At 40.3% G+C, this 22,733-nt stretch overlaps 4 protein-coding genes across 4 annotated transcripts; 2 read left to right on the plus strand and 2 right to left on the minus strand.

Moving 5' to 3' along the window:
• On the minus strand, positions 1–159 carry CTAM01_07186 (uncharacterized protein; the record flags this gene model as incomplete). Its single annotated transcript, XM_060523211.1, has 1 exon — positions 1–159. A coding segment is annotated over one exon (159 nt), but the record flags the coding sequence as incomplete, so codon positions are not given.
• A 6,919-nt stretch (positions 160–7,078) lies between these two features.
• CTAM01_07187 (carboxylesterase) lies at positions 7,079–8,345 on the plus strand (the record flags this gene model as incomplete). Its single annotated transcript, XM_060523212.1, has 5 exons — positions 7,079–7,229; positions 7,310–7,329; positions 7,406–7,688; positions 7,764–8,011; positions 8,076–8,345. 5 exons carry the CDS (start codon positions 7,079–7,081, stop codon positions 8,343–8,345), a joined length of 972 nt encoding a protein of 323 aa, XP_060382343.1.
• A 6,762-nt stretch (positions 8,346–15,107) lies between these two features.
• Positions 15,108–16,803, plus strand: CTAM01_07188 (uncharacterized protein; the record flags this gene model as incomplete). The annotated part of the gene is made up of 6 exons (XM_060523213.1): positions 15,108–15,296; positions 15,447–15,807; positions 15,887–16,004; positions 16,065–16,135; positions 16,199–16,223; positions 16,296–16,803. 6 exons carry the CDS (start codon positions 15,108–15,110, stop codon positions 16,801–16,803), a joined length of 1,272 nt encoding a protein of 423 aa, XP_060382344.1.
• A 3,751-nt stretch (positions 16,804–20,554) lies between these two features.
• CTAM01_07189 (uncharacterized protein) lies at positions 20,555–22,396 on the minus strand (the record flags this gene model as incomplete). The annotated part of the gene is made up of 2 exons (XM_060523214.1): positions 20,555–21,464; positions 21,846–22,396. 2 exons carry the CDS (start codon positions 22,394–22,396, stop codon positions 20,555–20,557), a joined length of 1,461 nt encoding a protein of 486 aa, XP_060382345.1.
• Between the last annotated feature and the right edge of the window lie 337 nt (positions 22,397–22,733).

The raw sequence follows: 22,733 nt of genomic DNA on the forward strand, positions 1-22,733 counted from the left end.
CTAGTTAGTTTTATAAAATAGATCTTTAAGCTTAGTAATAAATAATAAAGGATAGTAATTCTTTTTTATAATTTCGTTAAGTCTTTTATAATTAATAATAAGTTTTAATTTTCTATCCTTTTTTAATATAAAAAATAAAGGGAATCTTATAAAAGAATTTAATAATTAAATATATCCTTTTTCGAGTTTCTTATTAATATATTTATTAAGATATTCTTATTTTTCTTAGTTTATTAAGTATATTAAGTAGAACCTAAGTTACGCTCTTTTTTTAAGTTCGATTTCTATATCCTAATTATTATATTCTAATAATCCTATTTTTTTAAGTTTTATAAATAGTTTTATATATATTTAGTACTCTTTAAGTATAGTTTAGAGTTATTACGATTCTTAATTATTAATATTATATATAAACTTTTTAGAACTTTTTACTATTTTAATAAAAGTTATATATCGTATTTATTTTCGTTTTTTAAAAATTATTAAAAATCTATTTAAACCCTTTTTTTTTTTAGGTCGTTTAGTAACTAGATTTTTTTAAAAGACCTAGCTAATAGTTTAATCTATTTATAAATTATACTTTTATAATTACGAGATCCCTAGGATAATATTAATATTTCCGATTTTTATAATATTATATTATAGTTATTCTTATTAATTATTAATATATATTAAGAAATATATAGTCTTTTAATTAATATATCCGTAATTATAATTAACTCGTTCTTTTTTTATTATTTATAATTAATATAAATTATTTTTTTATATTTATAATAAATTAAGTTTGTTTACTATTCTTAATAAAATATAGGTTTTTTATATATTATTATTAATAATAGCGTTTAGTCCTTATTTATAAATATCGAGGTTAACTTATAAATATACGTTATTATATTATTTAGTTATATATAAGAACTTTTTTTTTATTTTTACTTCTCGTCGTTTTTTTATAATTAGCTTTTTTAATTTTTTAATATACGCTTTTTTTATTAAATATTTTACTTATATAGTTCTTATTATTCTCTTTATATTTTAACTTTTTTAACGTAATAAATTTAATATTAATTATATTTATAATCTTCTTACTTTATATATTCGCTATTAAGGTATTTTATAAAAAAGTTAGGATTTAGACTAAATATTACTTTATTATTATTATTAAAGCTTAGTAATGTCTAACTAAGTAATTAGTTTTTTATATAAATATTTCTAATAAGTTTATTATTACGTTTTTATAAATAAAAATAGCTATTTTATTTATATACGAAGTACTAAAAGTATTTATTATTTAAGTACTCTACTTAAAATAATATTTTATAAAAGGGGTCCTCGGGGTTGAGTAAAGAGTAGTCTTTATTTATATAGGGAGTTATTATAATTTTCTTATGTTTTTTAGTTTTATAAAACTAAATAGTTTAGTTATTTTTAAATAAATAAATATATTTATATTATAGTTTATTATTATTATTTTTAAAATTAGTATTATTAATACTAAATAGTATTTTATAATTAATTTTTATTTAAGTACGTTATTAAGTAACGTTACGAAGTTCGTTTAAATTATAAAATAATTTTATTTTATTAAAATAAAAAAAGCTAGGTCTTATTTTAATATTTTCTTTTTTAAAGTTAAAGTTAATTTTTCTTTTTTTTATAATTCCGAAATTAAGAATCGGTTTTTTAATTATTTTAATTTTATTTTTATATAAGAAGCTTTTAAACTATTCTTTAATTTTATAAATAAATTTTTTATTACTATTTACTTTTTATATTATATAAATAGACTTAGTTAGGATTTTATTTAAATCGAATTCTTTTTTAAACTTAATAAGTTATTTTTAATTTATATAGTTTTATTATACTATATAAACAAGGCTATTTATAATTTTTTTTATATTAGGTCCTCTTTTTTTAAACTTAAAGAGTTACTCCTTTATATTAACTAAGAGTTTTTACTTAATTTATTCTTTGAAAAAGTAAAGTATATTTTTTATAACGGGGTCTATCTTAGCTTTTTTTTTTATATTCTTATAAATTTAAGAGAGTATTATAATATATTCGATATTATTTTTTTTTAAAAGTATAGGGTTAGTAAGCGGGTATTTTTTTTTTTATTATTATTACTAAGGTCTTAATAAATAGTATAGTATTATATTTAAATCGTTTTATATTTTTAAATTACTTAGGGTACTATCCTATTTATTTTTTATTATTTTAATAAATAAGATAGTTATCGTTATAATAAGTTATTTATAAGAGTTATTTATAAAAGACTTCTTTATTTATAATATTAGCTCGTTTTTTTAAAATAAGTTAGTATTAAATATACTTAGGTTATTAGTAATTTCTAGCTATATATCTTAGTTTATTATAGTTATAGTATTTAAAATCCTTTTTTTATTATAGTTCTTTATATTTAATAATACTAAAGTCTATAAGTCTTCCGTATTATTTATAAAACGTATTTTATTATTATTAATTTCTTAAATTATTTTAGTAATTACTTAGTAATTTATTATAGTTTTAGTATTTTTATTAAAATTAGTTTAAGGGTATTGTACCTCTTTTTTTTTTTTATATTATTTATATAGTTAAGTATTAATTTTAATAGCGAGCTCGACGTATTATAAGAATTTTATTAATATTTTTATTTTACTAAGTTCGTCCTTAATTTTATTTTTTAATCTTTAATAAAATAAGAAAATACGGGTTTTTTTAATAAAATTAAGTTATATTATAAGTTTTTTAAACTTAATAATATAATACGAGGTAAACTTAGTTTATTAAAAGTTAGCTAAGTTTTTTTTAACTTATTATTTTTTATTAAGGTCTTAGAATAGGGATTCGAGGGCGCTCTAAAATCCTATTATACTATTAAAAATATTCATAATTCTTTCTTTATAATATAATAAATAACTATTATTATTAAAAAATTCTTTTTAAAAAGGTTCGAACTATTTTAAAGCTCGTTCTCTAAAGAAAGTTATTATATAAATAACTTATTTAGTTTTATTATAAAAGTTAATAATATAAAACGTTTAATAAGTTTTAATCTAAATTAAGAATCCTTTAAGTTATTTAGTAGTTTTATTAAAAATAATAAGTATATTAAGCTTAAGTTTCTTTTATTTATCTATAAGAGTTTTAATAATATTAATAGTAGCTCGGAGGGTTCTAACTTTTTATTTTAAATTATTTATTTCTTTTTTTTTAATACTTAAGTTAGTTATAACTTCGTTAATTATATTTTAAAAAGCGGCGATATTTTCGTTATTTTTAATTAGAATTAGAATTATTTAAATAGAATTATTATTAAAGAGCTCTATGAGTTCTTTATTTTATTTATTATTTTTTTAATAGTATATTATATTCTTTTATAATTTACTTTTTTAAAAACTATATTATTATTAGAGTTATAAATAATATTAAGTATTTTATTATCCTTAACCCTAGTTAGCTTATTAATTAAGTTAATAAATTATTTAAAGTTAAATAAAGGGGTACTTAGGGTTTTAAAAAATATTATTATTTATTTTATTATTTAATAAATTATTATAAAGTTAATTTATTAAATAGGAGTAATTAAAATATTATAACTAGCTAGTTATAATAAGTATATTAATAAAAGTTAAGGTTATAAATATTAAATAAGTAGTATTATAGTTATAAATAGCTTTATTAAAACTATATTTATAAATCGTAAAATAAATAAAGCTTTAATAATTAATTATAGTCTTATTAAAGGAATTTTTAATAAAAATAGCTAAAAATAATTATAAAATTTAATATTAAGTTAATTATTAAAGAAGCTATAAAAAATCTATCTTTAAACCCGGCTTAAGTTTATATTATATATAAATCTCGTTCTTAAATATATTTTTTATAATATTCTTATTTATTATTATTTAACTATTTACTAAATAGTTATTTATTTTATTTATTTATAATCGTCCGTTTTATTTATTTATAAGTATCCGTTCCTTATTTTATTATATAATCGTAGTTACGTAACTTATTTATAGTTCTTCCGTCCTAAGAAAAGTTATTTTAAGTCCGTACTTTTATATATATAGTATAATAGCTATTATAAGTCCCGTGGGGCGGGACCCTAGTCTTATTATATATATTAAGTCGTAATACTACTATATAATTCGAAATAAGTAAGCTATTTTATAATAGTACTAGTTAAAAAAGTTAATAATAAAAGTCGGCCATAATAATTAGTTATAATAGTTAGCTATAATAGTTAAAAGCGGCTTTCCTTAACTATAGAGGTTTTAAACTTTAATAATAACGTAGAGGTTTTTAAAAAAAGGGCTAAATAAGCTAATATTTACGTACTAAAGCTTATAAAAAAAATTTTTATCTTTATTGTTTCTAATACTACCTAAAGCTACTCTCTATTTAAACTAAATAAATTTATTAAATAAATTTATTAAATAAACTTATTAATATATAAACTATTACTTTAATAAGAACTTATTTTTTTAATATATAGTTAATAATTAATAAGTTAGAACTCTAAAAATGCTTATTAATAAGTCTACCCCTCTTAAACTAAATACGCTCTTTAATTAGCTTAACGCTATAGCTATTATAACTAACGTAAATATATTTAAAAAATAGCGAAGTATTTTTTAATAATACGGAATTTAGCTAAGTAATAGTACGAATGCTATAAATAGCTAGGCTAATATAAATATTAAAATTTAGTATATTAATATTAGTTTAGAAATTATATTTTATAAAGTTAGAAATCTTTTTAATATGGGCTATATTATAAATATAAGGGAATATATAAGAGGCCTTTTAATCCTTAATAAAAAAGAGTATATAATATAAGATTTAGCTATTTATATAAGCTAATATTAAGAGGTCTTATATATATTAAAATAAGTATAGCTCGCTCTCTAAATAGTTATGCAGGGGAAGGTCGGGAGCTATTAATAAAAAAAAGATAATAATCGAGTTAGTTAACTATTTTAATTAGTAGTTAGGTATAGAGCGTAATATACTTAGTTTTCCCTAATACGTAATATATAGTACGGCCCCGGTAGATTACTCCGTCAGGGGGATTAATTTATCTTCTATAACCCTAAGAAATATAAAAATCTCTATATATTTAAATTGTAAATGGTATATAAAATTAAGAAAAAAGGAATACCTTAACTATACGAGAAATTTAAGTATATAATTTAGGGGTATAGTAACGTTAAAAAGGTGACGCTACTTACCTAATTACTTATAATATAGTACTATAACTAACGATTAATAATAGTATTAATAATATTATTATAAAAAAAGGGATACGAGATTTAGAGCTATAATATTACTTAGGCTTATACTTAATTAGTTATAGGGCTTATAAAGAAAATCCTAGCTTATTTATTAAAAAAAATAGTTAGTAAGTACTTAAAAAGTATAATTATTAAAATATTTAAATTACTATATAAGCTCGTAGAATTGGGTACTTATTAATAAGTTATATACTACGATTTTTATATTAATTAATTATTAATAATTATATTTACGTATAACTTATACTTATTAATTTCTAAGTACGAAAGTAAATAATTTAAAATTATTAAAATATAAACTAACGATATATTAAGCTTATTTAATATTAATTTTATAAAAAAAAGAGGATAAAGAGCTTTAAAAAGCGGGATTTATAGCAAAGTTAAAAAAGGTCTTTATAATAAATAACTTATTAATATTTAATAATAGGATTTTTATAATTAAACAAAAAACCGTTATTTTTTAATAAAAGGGGTAAAATAAAAAAATTAACCTCGTTAACTTAAATATAATTAATATTAAAAAATAATATAAAGCTAAGCTCGCGCGAGGGGTATATATTATAAGTATATATTAGCTTAAAATAATTTTTAATTATACTAAAATAATATAAACTATAGAACTAAATAAATAAAACGTCGAAGTACTTAATAAGTAGTTTAAATAATAATAAATAAATCTTAATTAAAGCCTCGTTTATTACTTAATTAACCTTATTATTAATAAGCTTTACGTTTTTATTAATAAGTTATTTATAAATAACGACGACCTTATTTTATAATTAAGGTATATTATTATCCTAATTAATAAGAGTATAAATAAGAGCGAATTTACTATATATAATAATATAGTTTACTATTTATTAACTAAAAATAAGTAAATAATAAGAAGTATACTAGTATTAAAAGTTTATAATATAATTAATAATATTAACCTCGTTTATATAATTTTAATAATACTAAAAAAGATTATTAATTAACTTAACTTTTTACTAATCCTAATAGTTATTTATACTAATTCTTATTTATTATATAAATACTTTATTAAATTAAGAATAATAAAAAAAAGAGGCTTATAATTAATATTATAGCTCTTAAATAATTATATAAAAAACGTAAAATCTTCGAAATTTATTAAATTAATAATAATAATAACCTCGCTAATACTTTTATAAAAGTAATATTTAATAAAAAATTAGAATAATTTATAAATAATAAAAAAGTTAATATATAAATAGAGGGATAGGTTATATAAAAAGAGTAAAAAAAAAAAGAAAAAGAAATAACTTAATAAACGGGCTTAAAGTTAAATTATACCTCTAATTATAATAAATAAATTAATAAAAAAAAAGAAAGTTAGTATTAAATTAGAAGTTTAATTTAATTATAATATATAGCTAACTATATAAGGGCTAATTAGGGGCCTTATTTATAATTATTATAACTAACTTAATTTATAATTAGAACCTCCTTTTTATATTTATATAAAAATTTATATAGTTTAATTAATCTCTTCGTTAACCCACGGTTCGAACTAACTACCCTGTAATAGGGATACCAATAATAATAATAGGATCATCTACGTATATTTTGGGGATGCCGATTGTCCGTCTTTTCTCTGCATTCAAAGAGTCTAGCGGTTCGAACTCTACCTTTAACTTTTCCTTTCGAACCAATCGCATCTCCTCAACTGTCGAAGAGTTCTTTCTTTTCTTTCACTCTCTTGGTTCCACCCCTCACACTCTCTATCAACGTCATTCTTGTGTGGAAAGTCCTTCGTCATGAAGCATGCCACGCTCATTATAGGTGTCTTTTGCGGACTCATGGCTCCAAAGCCTACCAAGTTCGACACCTGGTCTGTTGACCAAGAAATTCCGCCACCAGCGGTCGTGTCGTCGGCCACGCTACCCAGGACGTCCTCGATGTTTTCGAGTATCTCGGGATTCCGTTTGCCGCTGCACCTGTAGGTGCCCTGCGTTTTCAGCCTCTTGTTACCTATAATGACTCTGCAGTCATCAATGTCTCAGCATTCGTAAGTCTAGTGGCTGTCTCGGTCATTTTTGCCTACCTCAACTTGGGAACGTTGTGTCTAACGTGCTGCGAAACAGGGCCCTGGCTGTATGCAACCGCCTGACACAGAGTACCCTCAAAGCGAGGACTGTTTATCAGTTAATATTTGGACCAAGCCACAAGTCGGCGAGCGGAAGAAAGCCGTCGTTGGCTTCCCCGCTCTTAGCAGGAACTACATGTCGACGAGGTGGTCTAGACTCGGGGCGGCCGTCGGCTGCGGCACTGACACAAGCAATGCCACAGACCCTAAGCTCGTCACGGACTGCATGAGGAACCGGACCAGCGAGAAAATCTTTGGCGCATTCGGGCCCGAGGAGACGGGTGTCGGCTCTACGCCCGCTTTCGGGCCTGGCGTGGACGACATTCTCGTATTTGAGGATTATACTGGTCGTTGAGCTGCCGAGGCTGGGTACCTGATTGACGACAATACCAACGAGGCGGGACTCTTCCGTTCGATGCAGCCGAATAAATCAGACGCGTACTGGAACGACTTCAACTCCAGGTACTATACCTGCGGTACGGCCATCAGGATCAGCCAGACTGCGGACGATGGGATGCTGGCCTGGAGGTGCCGGCATTTCGGAGACTTTCCCAACCTGGCCATCTCTGCCAACCCACCCAGCGGAGCCTATCACGGTGCCGAAGTGAGTGCTTAACCATGCTGCCCGGACTTGTACATCGTGAGGTTAACTATTGTCTTTCCTCTAGCTTCCACCTCTTTTCGGCACGCTGCCTCAGAAGCCGCCCAGCACTGCAGTCGAGCTGGCGACTGCTGAGTTTCTTCGGGGGGCGTGGACGACCTTTGCCAAAGATACTTCATCTGGCTTACTTGGCTACGCTGGTGGATGGCCGATCCATGATCCCGCTCAGCTTACCCTTGCTCAAATTGCGCGTGACAACCAGACGGGAACAAATTTGGGTCTCGGGAGCTCATTTGATGGGATTTGCTTGTCTTTGCCGGCGATTCCTCTTTCCTAGACTTGTTGGTACGGCGTCAAGGTGCTCTGCCTGACAGACAGCATTCCGATATCTGCCACTCTTCCATCAAGACTCTTGACATGTAGGCATATAGTCTGACACTTCGATAATGAGTCGAGTATAATGCTTGTTGAGAACGGCTACATGTTATAGAAAGTGAAAGGGTACGCCTTCGGGGTATTTTAAGGTTAGGGTAAAAGCAAACCCTGTGTTGAGGAGGATAGTCGCTAACGTTAGGCTGCATCCAATCTGTTTAAAAACCAATTGATAATGATAGATAGATATGAGAGGATGTTTTTGTGCACGATCCTGAGGGTGTCTAGTAAACAATGTGTCTTCAGCATAAGCCACGCCCTTCTGGTTTATCCCGCTAGTAGAAGCAACGCGTTGGTCAAAGGGTAGATTACGGTAATTAAGTGCTACTTTCGGTTACTTGAAGCCTAGAGGGCTGTGGACTAATTGGAACTGGCAAAGCTCTGACAGGTCAGTTGATTTGTGACTACATTAACCCACATCACTAAGTACTATACAATATATGCACGAAGCATTATTACTATGCAAAAGCTCGGTATTATGGAGTAATGGTCGATTTGTTGAGTACGCTCTGTGAGTCCCCATTGATGAGTAGACACTAAATGGTCGTCTTGATATGACTGCAGACTTTGATGAGTATACCGCCTAGTAATCTGAGAGCACGAATTGGAATAATGCGATGATGTCTTCAGAGGCTGGTGCTGTATTGTTTTAACGCGAACATCTCGTTTTATAAACCAATGCCATGTGATCATCAAGAGAAAATGTAGCAGCTTGATTTTTGACGATAAGATCCTTATTAAGACATGAAGTCCAGTGAAGAGAGACACACTGTCTCGGTACTACGAAGCTCTTGGGTTCGGATTTTGTTCGGATTTAATAGGCTATATCTAGACCTTTCATGCAATCATTAATGTCACGGTCGATCGCCATGCCATATCAGGACGTCGTTCGCCATGCCAAGTGTGTAAATGGTATTTGATCTAGTTATCATCTATTTGGATAACACTCTTCACCTTCATGTTATATGTAAACTTGAGAAGCAATTGTTTGTTGGCTTTCTTATTTGAGTTGGCATAAAGTCCACCTTGCTCTTTGACGAATTACAACTGGACGTCTTTCTGGTCCGTACGACCCACGGTAGGTAAGGGGCAAATCACAGAGACCAAGCCAGTGTCATTTATTCATTTTATCAACGAGTCTGCTGTAGCGTATGTACATCATTTAGATCTGTCAAACTGTTTACGGAAGCTACTGCACTGCTGTCAGGCCTCGCCGGTTAAGGGATAGCTTAAGGGGCATAAGGAGGGGGACCAAGCAACAAAGGATCAGCTCAGGTATATATAGAGCGCTAGTTGTATACCTCGAGGGAAGGGCAGATTTCAGTAATTTATCTTCTATACCCTAATAGCAGTTGGCCTCTGTGAGCTTCTCCCCTGTGTCATACACCTATTGACAACTGCAGGGACCAAAAAGCACTGAAACTCATAGCCTTAAACCACTCTTCAATGCCGTCCCGTAAGGCCTGTTATTTCTCTTCCTCCCTATATGCCTTTCTCTTTCTAGGAAAATACTGAGGGCCACAAATGTACTTCGCATGCAAGGCTCAACGATGGCAGCAGACAAAAGGAACGTGGAATGTCAGCTGTGCAAAGGGTCAGCTCTATTTACCTGACGGAGAGTCATCTTTGCTGACAGATTCTGATAAATCACTGGCACATTTAAACCAACAAGTGAGACCGCAATTGAGCAAGACTAGCACTGTTTGTCGTTGGATCTGTCTCAACATCTCAAGTAAACGCTAAACTGTGCTACTGTTTGCTATTTGGCCTGTCTTAATACCTCAACTAAGAGTCACATGCTGTAGCTTACGCCTCCTTGGACCGTTTGCTTTTACCACCAACATTACCACCTTGCCGTTGAAGCCGTGGTACATCTGACGAACTTTTAACCACTACCTAACTTGACTATGGAGAATCTATGCATTTTGATTCACGGCCAAATTCTTGAATGTCTAGATCGCGTGAGCAGCCAACAGAAGCAGCTAGCAGCTTAGCATCGATTTGAAGATCGCCGAGGGGACGTTGGGCTGATCAGATCCTACCCAGCCTCCCAATAACACATCGTCCTGGTGTATAACCCCGCTTCGCGCGGCCTGCTCCGCTCCGCCACACCACCCTCAACTTATAGACCCCGGCGCGATATCCCAGGAAATATCACTGGCCCGGATGGTTGCTCTGCAGGTTGTTCAAGAGTCTTGATTCTATTGGCGGAACTGCAAGAGCCGCCAGTTGCCATGTTAATTTTCACGGCTTGGCTTTTTGGAGAGTGGTTGCGCGTTCGTCAATTCATGCGGCAAATCAGGATTTTGTTTGTCTCCTAGGACTAATTCTTCGTGACGATTATTGGAATGCTCCCCCATGATCAAGACATTATCAACCACCGCCTCTTCAGACCGCTGCATATGTCGGCAGTGGTCTGCAGCAACAATGCAAGCGTGTTGTTTGTCTGACGGAGAAAAAAGGAAAGACTCCATTTTCGGCACATGCTGCGCCGCGAGTTGTTCATCAAAATTAATCTTGACCGATAACAAAATTACTCTTGCGCTAAATTCTCAGCTCGCCTACGCGTATGACAAGGCAAGCCACCACGACATGGCTCTTCCCGCCCGGGATGGCTGGCTAGGTGGAGAGATGAACGCTAGGCCCCCTCTGTGCAACGATATTCTAGAAGACCGCTCGTCAGCGTTCTCGCTCAAAAAGCCATGTGATCTCTCTCAATATGTGAAAGGGAGCCCCGAGCGCTTGGCACATCTTTCGAAACCCTAGTCGATCGGTGAAGGCCGTTGTCAGCGATGAAGATTTGAAGCCACAAGACTTTCAGTCCCAAGTAGCTGTCTAGCGCGGCGAGCTTTTCCACGACTGGACGTGAGACCCGTTAGTTACCCCCTGGGGAGGCTAAGGACGCACACTAGAGGGCATAAGCTCTTTTCTCCCCCCAGGTCGGGAGAATTAGCCTGCCCGTTGAAGCCAAGACGCCGGTTTCCTAGTATGTTTTGTGTGCCTGGAACTTTGGCAATAGGCCGGCTGCGCTTATCGGGTGATGGCATTTCTTTTGGGGAAGCCATCTCCGGCACTTGCGAGGTCCTCGCCATCGCAGCATCACTGCTCTGTCGTCACTGGGTGATCACAGGGTGACGAGCCACTTTCTCGCCTATCGCCAGACTGTCCAATCCGTGTGCGTGCGGCTCGCTACCAGAAATTGAAGAAGAGGTCATGCGTCGGCCGAGGTAAGCGGTAAGCGGCATCGCATTGCTACGTAATTTGCGGGAAAGGAGCCTCTGGTTCCCTCTTTTGAGTATTTTCGCGTGGCGTCAGAGTTGGTCACCTTTGGCAGTTGGGGGAGACCCGAAGTTCCGCGCGATATCCATCATCTCCGCCGACCAACCCGTACTCCTGGAATCTCGCGACGGCACAACTTTTCCTAGTACAAGGATCCACACGTATTCCGCTTAAGCCTGGGCCTTTTACTTGTATCCTTGGGCGTTCACACGTGGATCGTGCAAGTTTCGGCGGCCCTCTTGATGTCTCTCCTGACCGACGAAAACTCCTCAATCCTTTTTTGCTTTTAGTTCATTGCGACTCTGTAATACTGTTGCTATCACCCTGTCCTCCTGATTTCTGGGCGCACGTTTGTTGTTGAGAGCACGACTCCATCGGTGTTGCAACAGAAGCTTTCTTGAGCTCCGTTACGTTGCAACGTTGAACCTTTCACGATTCAGTCAAATCAGCGGCCAAGCTCCCCTGGAAACGGCCGAGCATCCCGCATCCGAGGAAGGAAGTCCCGCTTTGGGCGGCATGTGGCCATTTCTATATAGACCCATATTGAAATAAAGAGATAATACTACCGCGCGGGCTCACAGCCCAGCAAGGCCTCCGTTGCGGCGTGCGGCGTGCGGTCTGCCGCACCTATACTCATCACACCCGTCGTCGGAGAGAAAAACCAGGACAGAGTGACAGCGACGTATGGAAAAGGAAAGACGCGAGAAACAAAAAGAAAAATAGCACAAAAACGTACGAACAGGAAAACTCCCGACGCTCTTCTCCTCTTTTCCTGAGACTTGCGTTCCCACAAATCCACCGTCGACACATGTCACTGCTCACTACCGCCGTAAATTGTCCGAATCCCCGCCAAGGCCCAACCGTTGGACATTCGGCCGAATCACGAAGCCGGGAACGTGTCACACAACGGCCAACAGAGGGAGCATTGGGACGGAGACAGAGTCCAGTCTGGAAATCACATCGGGATTGCTTTTTTCTTCGGGGAGGTGTTAGAGGGGAGGCGTCACCAAGTGACACCAACGCCCAAAAAGCGGACGTGGCCCTCGGATCAAGTATAGATCATCCATCTACACTGGGACGTCGCCACGGAAGGGGGATTTTCTGATTGGTGTCCCATTGGCGCGGATTCTGGAACGTCCCCAGTGCAGTGTTTAGTGACATTCAAAGTGTCAAAAGATGGGATGGACCTACGGTACACTAACGGGACGGTGACAACCGTGTGCCCGCGATAGGGAGACACAACGGCTGAAGCGAACAATTCGTGCGACAATGACAGCTCGGGTACCACACGGGACTCGCTAGCAGCGTCGTTACCCGTCAGCCTGAACAAGAACGCCGAATTTCCATTTCTGGAACGACTGGAGCCTTTTGAAAACTTGAAAGAGGGATCACGGTGTCACATTCGACCTTTTGCTCGCTCTCTCAACTTCTCAACCGCACTTTTCACAGTCACTCCACGTGGCCGCACGGAAGTGCAGAGCCGGGATGTGGGAAAATTGTACCACGTATAGGAGCACTCAGTCACTTCGGCCCCCCCCAAAGTGCAACCCAAGGTGGGTGAATTACGCCACAGTGCCCCTGTCCCCGAAATCGTGTGCGCCCAGGCCTATCCATGCCCGTGTTGCTGCTACGTTGCCATGCCTATGCCGAGTTCGAAGATGCACTTACGTGCATTTGGGAACACCCATCAGTGGTATCCCACTGGCTGGGCTGCTCGCGGAATATCCGCTTCAGTCACAAGCAAGAAGAGAGATCTGGGAGAACGAGAAAGGCCCAATCCTCATTGACTTTTCTGCGGCCTCAACGGGGCCGCCCACAGGGGCACACCATACTGCGGTACGAAAGAAACGATCTGCCGGGATACAAGAGGTCAGTGGAGAGGGAACGCGAACCGGGACAAGGATGCATGTCTCATCTATATCGCCGCCTATGAGTCGACAGCCCTCCTCGGGGCATCCCTGATCGTGGATAGTGTAGAGCGGGGGGCAGTTCTCATCGCTGGGCGGACCAAGACTCCAATCTTGGTGACGCCAAGGCTAAGCCGCTTGAAACCACAAGTCAAACAATTCGCACCCATCAGTGCGGTCCAACCCTAACCGTATACATTCTAGAAGGGAGGGGGAGGGAGCTAGCAGATCAACTCCAGGTGTATCGCCAGGCTTCGACATCGCAGAAACACTTACAACACTCAGAACCCCCTTTGCACAGCCCGTTATCTCCTGCTCCCGATACGGCAGACATCTTGACTCGGTGATGTCGTAGGCGATGCTAGTCATGGATACCAACCTGAGAACGGCCGGAGTGAACTCTGTTGAATATCCTCTCTCCCTGTAACAGCCCGGTTTCACTCAGTTGCACCGCTGCCTCTATCCGTCTTCCATTTCGTACAGTCTGCGAGTATCGTCGCTGATCTCGGTCTTCCTCTCCACCATCAGGGCTGGCGAGCCGCCTCTTCCAACTCCCCAGCTGCGCAGTATGCATCCACGGGATGGCGACGCTCACCTGCCCGTCTGGCTCCTCACCCTCCGAAGGGAATACAAGATGGATGCGGGTGCATGTGTGTGTGTGGTTCAGCCCATTGAGCGGACTGCAGGAAGACTCGAGGGAAAACCCCTGCCAGGAAACCACCCGACTGCGCAAAGTATATTTTTGCATCTTTTGGCCGTGATCTCGCACAGCCGTGTACATTAAACCAGGAAACACCTCATATATACGGCCAATCAGCCCATGATACCTGTGCGTGTTGGTGGAGCAGAAGCTGCGCACTAACGTCTGCAACCCCGGCTGTTCATATATTTCCAGGAGTCGCCGCCTTCGCGGGGTCCGCCAAGTCTAGAATCTCGCATGTTGGTGCAAGGACAAACTGGGCAAAGCCTGGCTGGACGCACGATTCTCCTTCCCATCCTTTCCTGTCGCCTCTACTTTCCCCGTCCCTGTTGGTGGACCGTGGATTGAGTGTTTGTGTGTGTGTTCACTCTCTGGTGTGTGTGCCTCTTCTGCAGCCTCTGCTTATGCCTGGATATTGCCCGTCCCTGATCCTGCGCCGCCCTCCCACTTTCTCCTCATCTCTCTTTTCCTGCAAGCTGACTCTTTTTTGATTAGGCCCAGTCAGTCACACACACTCTTTTTACCTTTTTGACTTTCCCGTTCCCGCGCCTGGTCGCTTTTGCCTTCATTTGGTTCGTCTTTTTGTTTCTACTTCATCCTCGCCTCTCGCCCTTCCATCTAGGAACTGTTCCGTGCCGTGTGAGTGTTCGCCTTTTCGCACGCCGCCCGCCGCAGCCAGCCCGACGTCCGAACACCACCGCTTTCCATCGAGACTACGAACGGCCTCTTCAAACCACGACTCAGAGGTTTGAGGCTTTACAGCCCGGCCGAGAATGTAACGATGGACTTCTACTCACGAGCAACAAACGATGGACCCGTACATGCTTTTGTTAACCCTTTCGTCGAATTGAACGCTGGTTTGTGGAGTTTATTTGCTGGTGCGACCGTTTTCCTCGCACTACGCCTTTGGTGTAAGATCACAAGACGACACGGACTGTGGTACGACGATTACATTCTTGTGATATCTTGGGTGAGTTGCGCCCCCTTCAACCAACATCACCTAGTACGATGTGCACACGATTTTATTATTTGCATTGTCTTCCGAGCACATCTGCTCTCTCCTTCGGAAATGTTGGCCTGTCAGGTTAGTTGATGTATTTTGACTAACCAACCCGACTAGACCCTTTTGCTGGCCAACAACATTTTGATTGTTTACGAATTCGCGACCGGCTATGTACTCAAGGACTCGTCAGAACAATGGGATGACCGCATGCACATCCTCATCAACATCTCATCTTGCGGCACTCTCATCGGACAAGCATGGACCAAGTCAGCTTTCGGCGTCACACTCATCCGAATGAGCAACCAATGGCAGCGATGGATTCTCTATTTCTGTATCGTCACAATGAACGTGTACATGATCGCCAAGGTTGTCGTTCAGTGGGGAAAAGTTTGCGGTAGCAAGAGTTACGACGGCGACTACCGACTGAATTTCTGCCTCGAAAAGAAATTCCGCGACGACTTCAAGGAGGGCGGAAACGGTAAGTTTCAACTGATGGCAGGCAGTTTATGTCTGATTGCTTTTTGATCATAAGGTCTTGGACTGACTCAAGTGTGTAGTTTACAACATCATCATGGACTTCGTCTTTGCGTGCTTCCCCTGGTTGATCACCCGATCGCTGGAAATGAGACGCGCTGAGAAGGTTGGCCTATGTATCACGATGAGTTTAGGAATGATGTGAGTTTAAATCATATTCATGATTTTGATGGTTTTGGCAAAATGCTAATTCTTACTCAGTGTCGCCATTGTTGCCGCCATCAGAGTAAGCTGGAAAGATGAGGGTAACGGTCGTGATCAGTGGTATATCTGTAAGCCAAGCAACCCAATCTTGATGAAATCTCACATGAATCGCTAATACGATCTGATTACAGGGCGCAATGGCCTGTCCCAAGTCTGGTGAGTAGTATTCTGAGGAGCCGAGTTCCGTGCCATCTCCACTCAAGGACGCGTTCGCTAAGATTGCACCAGGTACTCGTCGGAAATTACCGGCACCATCATCGTTCAGTGCATCCCCATTCTGCGCCCAATCCTCAGGGAAATCCACACGTCCCTAACCTCCAAGAGACTGGAGTCTACCGCCGGAGGCCAGAGCACAACCTTTGGAAGCAAGCTCAGCAGTGGCAAGCGGATATCGACGGGCGTGATGCAAAACGACAAGCAAGGAAACGAGCGGATCGCGCTCCGCGAGATCCCCGAGGAGCCCGCCGACGACTCACCGTACTGGAAGCAGGATCCCGCCCGCTCGTCCGACTCGACGACATCGCCGTCCGAGACCGACTTTAAGCCGCGCCCGCCCACCGCACCGCTGCCCGACATGTGGCCGCTATCAGGAAACGAGAGTGCAGATCTGAACGGATCTCACTCCGGCAAGAGCTTGGATTTCGAGCACGACCCTCACAACATCTCCCATTTAGATGTCGAGCAAGGGCATGTTCAGCAAGGGTTATCGCCGCCACCGCCTCGCAGGTTTCCTTAGCCATGGTTAGGAACGAAAAGAAAGAAACGATGTCAAGATTATTTCACAAAAAGGAGGCAATAGCAGACCGAGAACGCATCCCCATCCGGCAGATGTAATTGGACTCTTCACCTCGGCAAAGAGACACCAGACGGCTTCGAGAATCATGAGAATATAGAGAATGAGCCCACCGAGCAACAGAAGAGGTTCCTTTATCACGCCCAACCTACCTCATAACCTCCACTTCTCCCCGCCAGCAAACCCGCCATACTGGATGTTTTGTCCATGCGGTGGCTTCAGTTGGGGTCCCGGGGTCAATTCAAGATCCCTTGACCCAACGCTCGAAAGCTAGCTACAAACCCTCTTTTGTTGCGCAATACGACACGACTCTTTCTCACTCACTCACTCATGCACCACGACGATCATCGAGACCGGCGCGGTCTCAACTCATGACAACAACTCACGTCGCTGGGATATGAAGCTTTCCTCAGGGAACATCCTGAAGGGAAAAAACTGGAGTTCACGGAGGGGAAGGTACTTGGGATGTGGGGGAGCGCGAATCCGGCGAAAATTAGCCCTTGTATATTACTCGCGTTATTTGGATTGGCAGCGGAAATTGTGTGTATACTTTTATCGATTGGGCATCAAGTTATCCCCATCAAGTACATAGTTCATCATCATCATCATCATCATCATCATCATCAACAACAACACTAACAAGAACAAATTACATATCTTGCTGGAAACACCTCGTCCCTTTTCGGTCGCCCCATCCAGTGTGATCGCCTCTCTCGTCCTTTGGCCCCCTTTTGCTCACCACCCCTCCCCTAGGCCGAGGCTGAGCATAACATTGAAACAACGGTCCGGGGGCGATCTTTGGAACGGTAAACCTGGAAACCTGGCCGTGACGCAAACTTGTCAAAAAACTGACATGCCGCACCCCGGTTGAGCACTTTGCGTTCTTCAGGGTTGCGACCTGTCGTTCTCTGACGGAAATGGCTATGACATCAAAATCCTCCGATGCTGCAGTCACTCAAAAGAGTTAGTGTGGCAGCTGTCTTGTCAATTAGCCACATGCAACCACACCGAAACTTTGAGTTCAGTGCATGCGACCGTTGGAGGGAAAGGGGGTAGCCGCAAGGTCTCAATTGAGAACATGTTCGTCTCTAACGATTTTTGGTCCCATCAGTTAGCCAAACCTTCAATTGCGATGAAGAAACCTCTGAGCAATTTACGGGGTACTCTAGCGTGACTGACGTGCATTTGTCTCGCGTCGGGCAAGGGGATCATACCGAGAATACCTAGGTACCTAGAGAATGTTGATCGGCGTCATGCTCATCTGAGTTGAGAGCAACGTAAGGAGTAGTGATTCTACGGCAGTTGAACGATATGGGAATCCACTACAACAAGCACCGGGGCTCTGGAATCCCGCCATATGCAGCGTGCTGTGATTGACAAATGGCCCGGGTACACGATGCCGTCCGACTGGTGCAAGTCACACAACATTCTTCTCAACGGTGACTTCTCGTAGCCAGGCACGAAACACGAGACAAGGAAACACGAGTAATAACGCGCGCCGATTAAGAGAGTGCTCAAGCCTTTTCCCCCGAAGATTGTCATAAGATGTTGCACATCATAGCCACCCCAAAAACCAAACCCGTGGCCTCCCATGTTTGATCGTCTGTATAAGCTTGTTAGAACATCGCGTGCGCGCGGCGTTCAATATGTGATACGCCTTATGTTCCTCATCGCCAGCAAGGGTGTTGGTCGTCCAAAGGGGGATGTGTGGCATGGCTTGGCTTGAACCTGCGACAGGTGCAAGCGATCCGTGCCCACGCTGTCCACGCTGCCTCCACGCGGACAGAGTGTCAAAATGACTTGGACGAACGACATCTGATGGGTTTGTTTTCGGACGAAGATGGAACGACTGGACTTGGACAGAGATACGATATGCTACTCCCACCTTCCCGATCGACAGTATTCAGGCCGGTTTCAAGACCCTGTGTTAAAGAAAAGTGTGGTGTTGCACCGTTGCACGTCATGTCCGTGGAGAATTACATGGCATATCAGGCCCCAACCACAACAGCTCCAATGGACCACGGGCAAGAGCTTCGAAAATACCGGAGGATGCACATGCCAATTGAGAGTTCCTCGGGGCGAGCGGAATGATTGATTATTTGTTTGGTCCAAGGACTTGGTTTACAATGCTTGGCCAATTGCCTCGGTTTTCTTAGTACCTTAGTGCAAGACTAGTAGTCAAAGCTCTCGAGTTATCAGCGATAGGACATGCATACACCTGGTAAAGGTTTTCTTTGCAATTCATCATAGTGCGGGTTCTCGGAGTTGCCAACTGCCAGCCAATGGCTTTGGAAGCCTCAATCACAAGGACATAGGTCTGACTACGCGTCTCCCTTGTAACGAACTCAAGCTACTGCTCTGACACAAGGATCCTCCCGGCGCCACCTTTATGAAGACACTTCATTTTTGCCATTGGTCTCAATAGCTTCGGTCTAAAGATAGCTAGGTTGGCTTCTGAGTAAACACATGTAAATTCCATACAACCTCCGGACTTCCCATATAACAGTTCCCATTTACACTCAAAATGGCCCACTGTTGCATTTCAATTGATCCGACGATACGTGGATTCGGCCGATCAACAGTTCGCAGTCGCACTCGTTCAACGGCGGGGAAATGCGGTGAAAATATGGGACTTTTATATGGACATCACGCCATTCCGGGGAGCTGGAAAGATTGTTGACGGGCAGAAGATCAGAGTGCCGATTCAGTGCAACGCTGCTACCTAAGTTCGGGGCAGCTTCATAGAAACTTCATCCGTCCATTCTTGGCAATTTACACTCTCAATCAACTCCTTTGAAAATGTCAGCGGTGTTAAGCCCACACACAAATGGAAAGACATGACTCAACAGCTCGTCAAAGCGTATCTTGAACACTATTCTCTTGCATTATACCGAGTCAACCGACGAGAGCTAAAAAAGGAAACTAACGCAGACGATCCTAATCATCGGGACGGCCCCAGCGATGGTTCCCACTATCTAGATTAAGTCCCCCAAAGTTAAAAGGTGAACTAGCACGCCCGACTCCATGGTAAGCACGTCAGGCGCTGATAAACTGATAGGGTTGCGGTATTCATGACCATGTCCTCTGGGCAGATATTTGTCGGTCGTTCTTCTGCCCTCGTTCGCCGGAACTGCCGTCGGTCGCGTCACGGCTCAACCGAACACCAGAACGCGGTTATTATACACATCTACTTTAGAATATCATGAACCTGATAGAAGGGCCTTTAGAGTTAGAGTTTGGCTCTTGCCTCGGCACGAGAAACGCAGCTTGGTAAGCCGGTAACGCCTTGGCGGGTGGTTTGTTGGAATGCCGTTGCGCAGATTTAGCTACGCTGGACTTCGGGTCTTTCCAGCTGGGCCTAACTCTGATAAAGAAACTCAACGTCGATATGATGACGGAATGAAGTCGCTTCAACGATTCATGTTGGGCATTATGAGCATTCGAGCTTGAGGAGAACTTAAAACACACTAGAATAATGACTTCGTCATTTCGTAGTCCCCGGCGGCATTCGTGGTAGACTTTGAGCTTGGATATGTAATCAAATTCCTGAGGCTTTGAAATCTTCTGTGCATAAGATAATAAGATGTGTGGGAAAAGTATCTAGAATGATGTGCAAGGGAAACTCGTCCTTGAGCGCCAAATGACATCAAAACTTGATGGCAAGAATAATCAATAAGACCAATAGAGATGACTCTTAATAATACCGCTCCTTCCGACTCACATCCAGCTTTCTCGTGTGTGTTGTCTCCTGGAAAGCTAGTTGAATATTGCGTTTGTCGTCAGACTCCGCTCTCACAACCTTCTCCCACACTTTGTCAGAAGTAACACCAGCTCCAGCATCTGCCAGATCCTCATCAGATGGAGGCGGCGTCTTTAGTGCGAGTACGATCAAGTCTTGTAAATCTGACCATGGTATCACGCTCAGGACACGGATGCGCTCCCCACCTGACTTGACCTTGAGAAGCTCCAACACGTATCCAGTTCCCACTGTTGCGGCGTAGACGGCGATGATGCCGAGGTAGATCAGCATCATCACCTGGGCAAATTCCAGCGTTTTGCGACCTTGTCCTGATCCGTATCCGTAGCGCTGCGCAGTAAAGTTGATTGGCAAAGCCGTGTTCAGCACCTCAGTGAAAGCTGCAAAAGTTGTGTTGCGCTGGGTCGTGCTGTCTCTCCACTCATCCTGATGATGAGTGTTGTTGAAGGGAGTGATTTTATGAACACCTCCGAGGTAGCCGTGTTGCTCGTTCAAGTCGAGGTAAGTTAGCTCGGTGTCAGTACTATTGAGCTTGATCCGGGTTCTCTGTTCTTGACTGTTCCGTGCCAGACCCTCGGCGAGGTAAACTCCAAAGACTTTGGCCAGAAATATTTCTGATGCTGTATTATTCGCACCATCGACTGGAGCCAAAACGTTCACAGTTTTCCCATTCACCTTTAACTTCGAAGAAAAGTTGAGGATGATCTGACTAACACCCGAGGCGGTGGTCGTGTTTGATATATTCCAGTGTGGGTTGAGAAATTTGAACCAATTCGACCTGAATCTTATTACTCGGATGTCTTCTTGACTCTTGCCGTAGTACATGTCTCGCATGCTTTTGTCGTTACTAAATGTTGATTGAAGACTGTCACTGACGCTTGGGTCCATTGAGAAGTTAGACGGCGCCCAACTTGCGTACAAGCTACAGATGTAAACCAAGTTTCTCGATTCCCCAGACAATGAGTCGGGTATCATTCCATTCAGGTACACAACAGTTGAGTTTTCTTTGTCCAGAAAGAATGTGCTTGAGGCTGAGATATTGTCGAGACTCGAATTGTTCAGCCAGTCTGCTTCGTTAAATTCCCTAGGTTTTCTTTGGGATTGAAGACAATCGGCATCATCGAAGCAGTTGATAGATTTCGTTGGAAAGCTGATAGATCCCGGAGTATCTGCTAAGTAACCTTTATCGTGTATTGTACACCTGGACTGTACAAATGGTTGGTAGAACCCCGATCCCTCTCCGGTCGGTGACTTGACATTGGCGCCTCCTTTGGCTGTAATTCGGTAGCGAGGTTCGCGGGATAGGGCACCAACATCGGAGCTGTGGATGAATTGTTGAAAGAGACCGATGCTGGTCATGAGGAAGTGCGATGGCGTGGTGGTAAGCGTGGTCGAAGATGTGTTAGGCTTGTCATCGGCTTGCGTGAACACTAAATGGCGCCTAATATCTGACGACGTGGAATAAAATGTGAGATTGTTGGTCAAGTCGGTGGCTGCGTAGTCCCGTACCCAGCTCGAGATCACAGGGAACCCGCCAGCTGGACAATAATCTCGATAGACCCCCGCAGGTCCTTGGCACTCCGTGTACTCGCTGAAAGGGTCTCTGAACCATATGGCCCTCCGATTCCACCAGTACAACAAGGGCGGCTCGATTTTGCTGAACGCCGAGCTTGTATCAAACTCGTACCAACCCAAGCTGGGTAGGAGGAGGACCGCAGATGCTGGTCCAACAATTGTCGAAAGTATGGTCGCGAAGACAAGGAACCCGGGTAGTAGCATTTCCCAGGGCTTTGACCTATTGAGACCTTGGTGGCGGAACGACGAAGTTCGAAGGTAGTTGAGATCTCCAACTCGATAGCCCCCAGTGAGAAAGCCTAATCGCACACCAGTTGTGACGAGACGTCTCCGATAAGTCAACATACCCACTTCCTGGCACCCCCCTGTTTCTGGCACCCACAAAAACGCGAAAATCCACCACAACCCAATGCCCACCCCCAACCTCCTTTTATCACAACATTTTCAATTCGCGTCCAAATGGGCTCATCTTTTGCACATGTCTTCTTCTATATATAATGCCTCAATATACCGAAGATCAGCTTCGTCAGGCTCTCGAGGA

The sequence above is a fragment of the Colletotrichum tamarilloi genome (assembly GCF_030869305.1).
Source record: "Colletotrichum tamarilloi strain Tom-12 chromosome Unknown Scaffold_21.1, whole genome shotgun sequence".
In the NCBI taxonomy this organism is placed as follows: domain Eukaryota; kingdom Fungi; phylum Ascomycota; class Sordariomycetes; order Glomerellales; family Glomerellaceae; genus Colletotrichum; species Colletotrichum tamarilloi.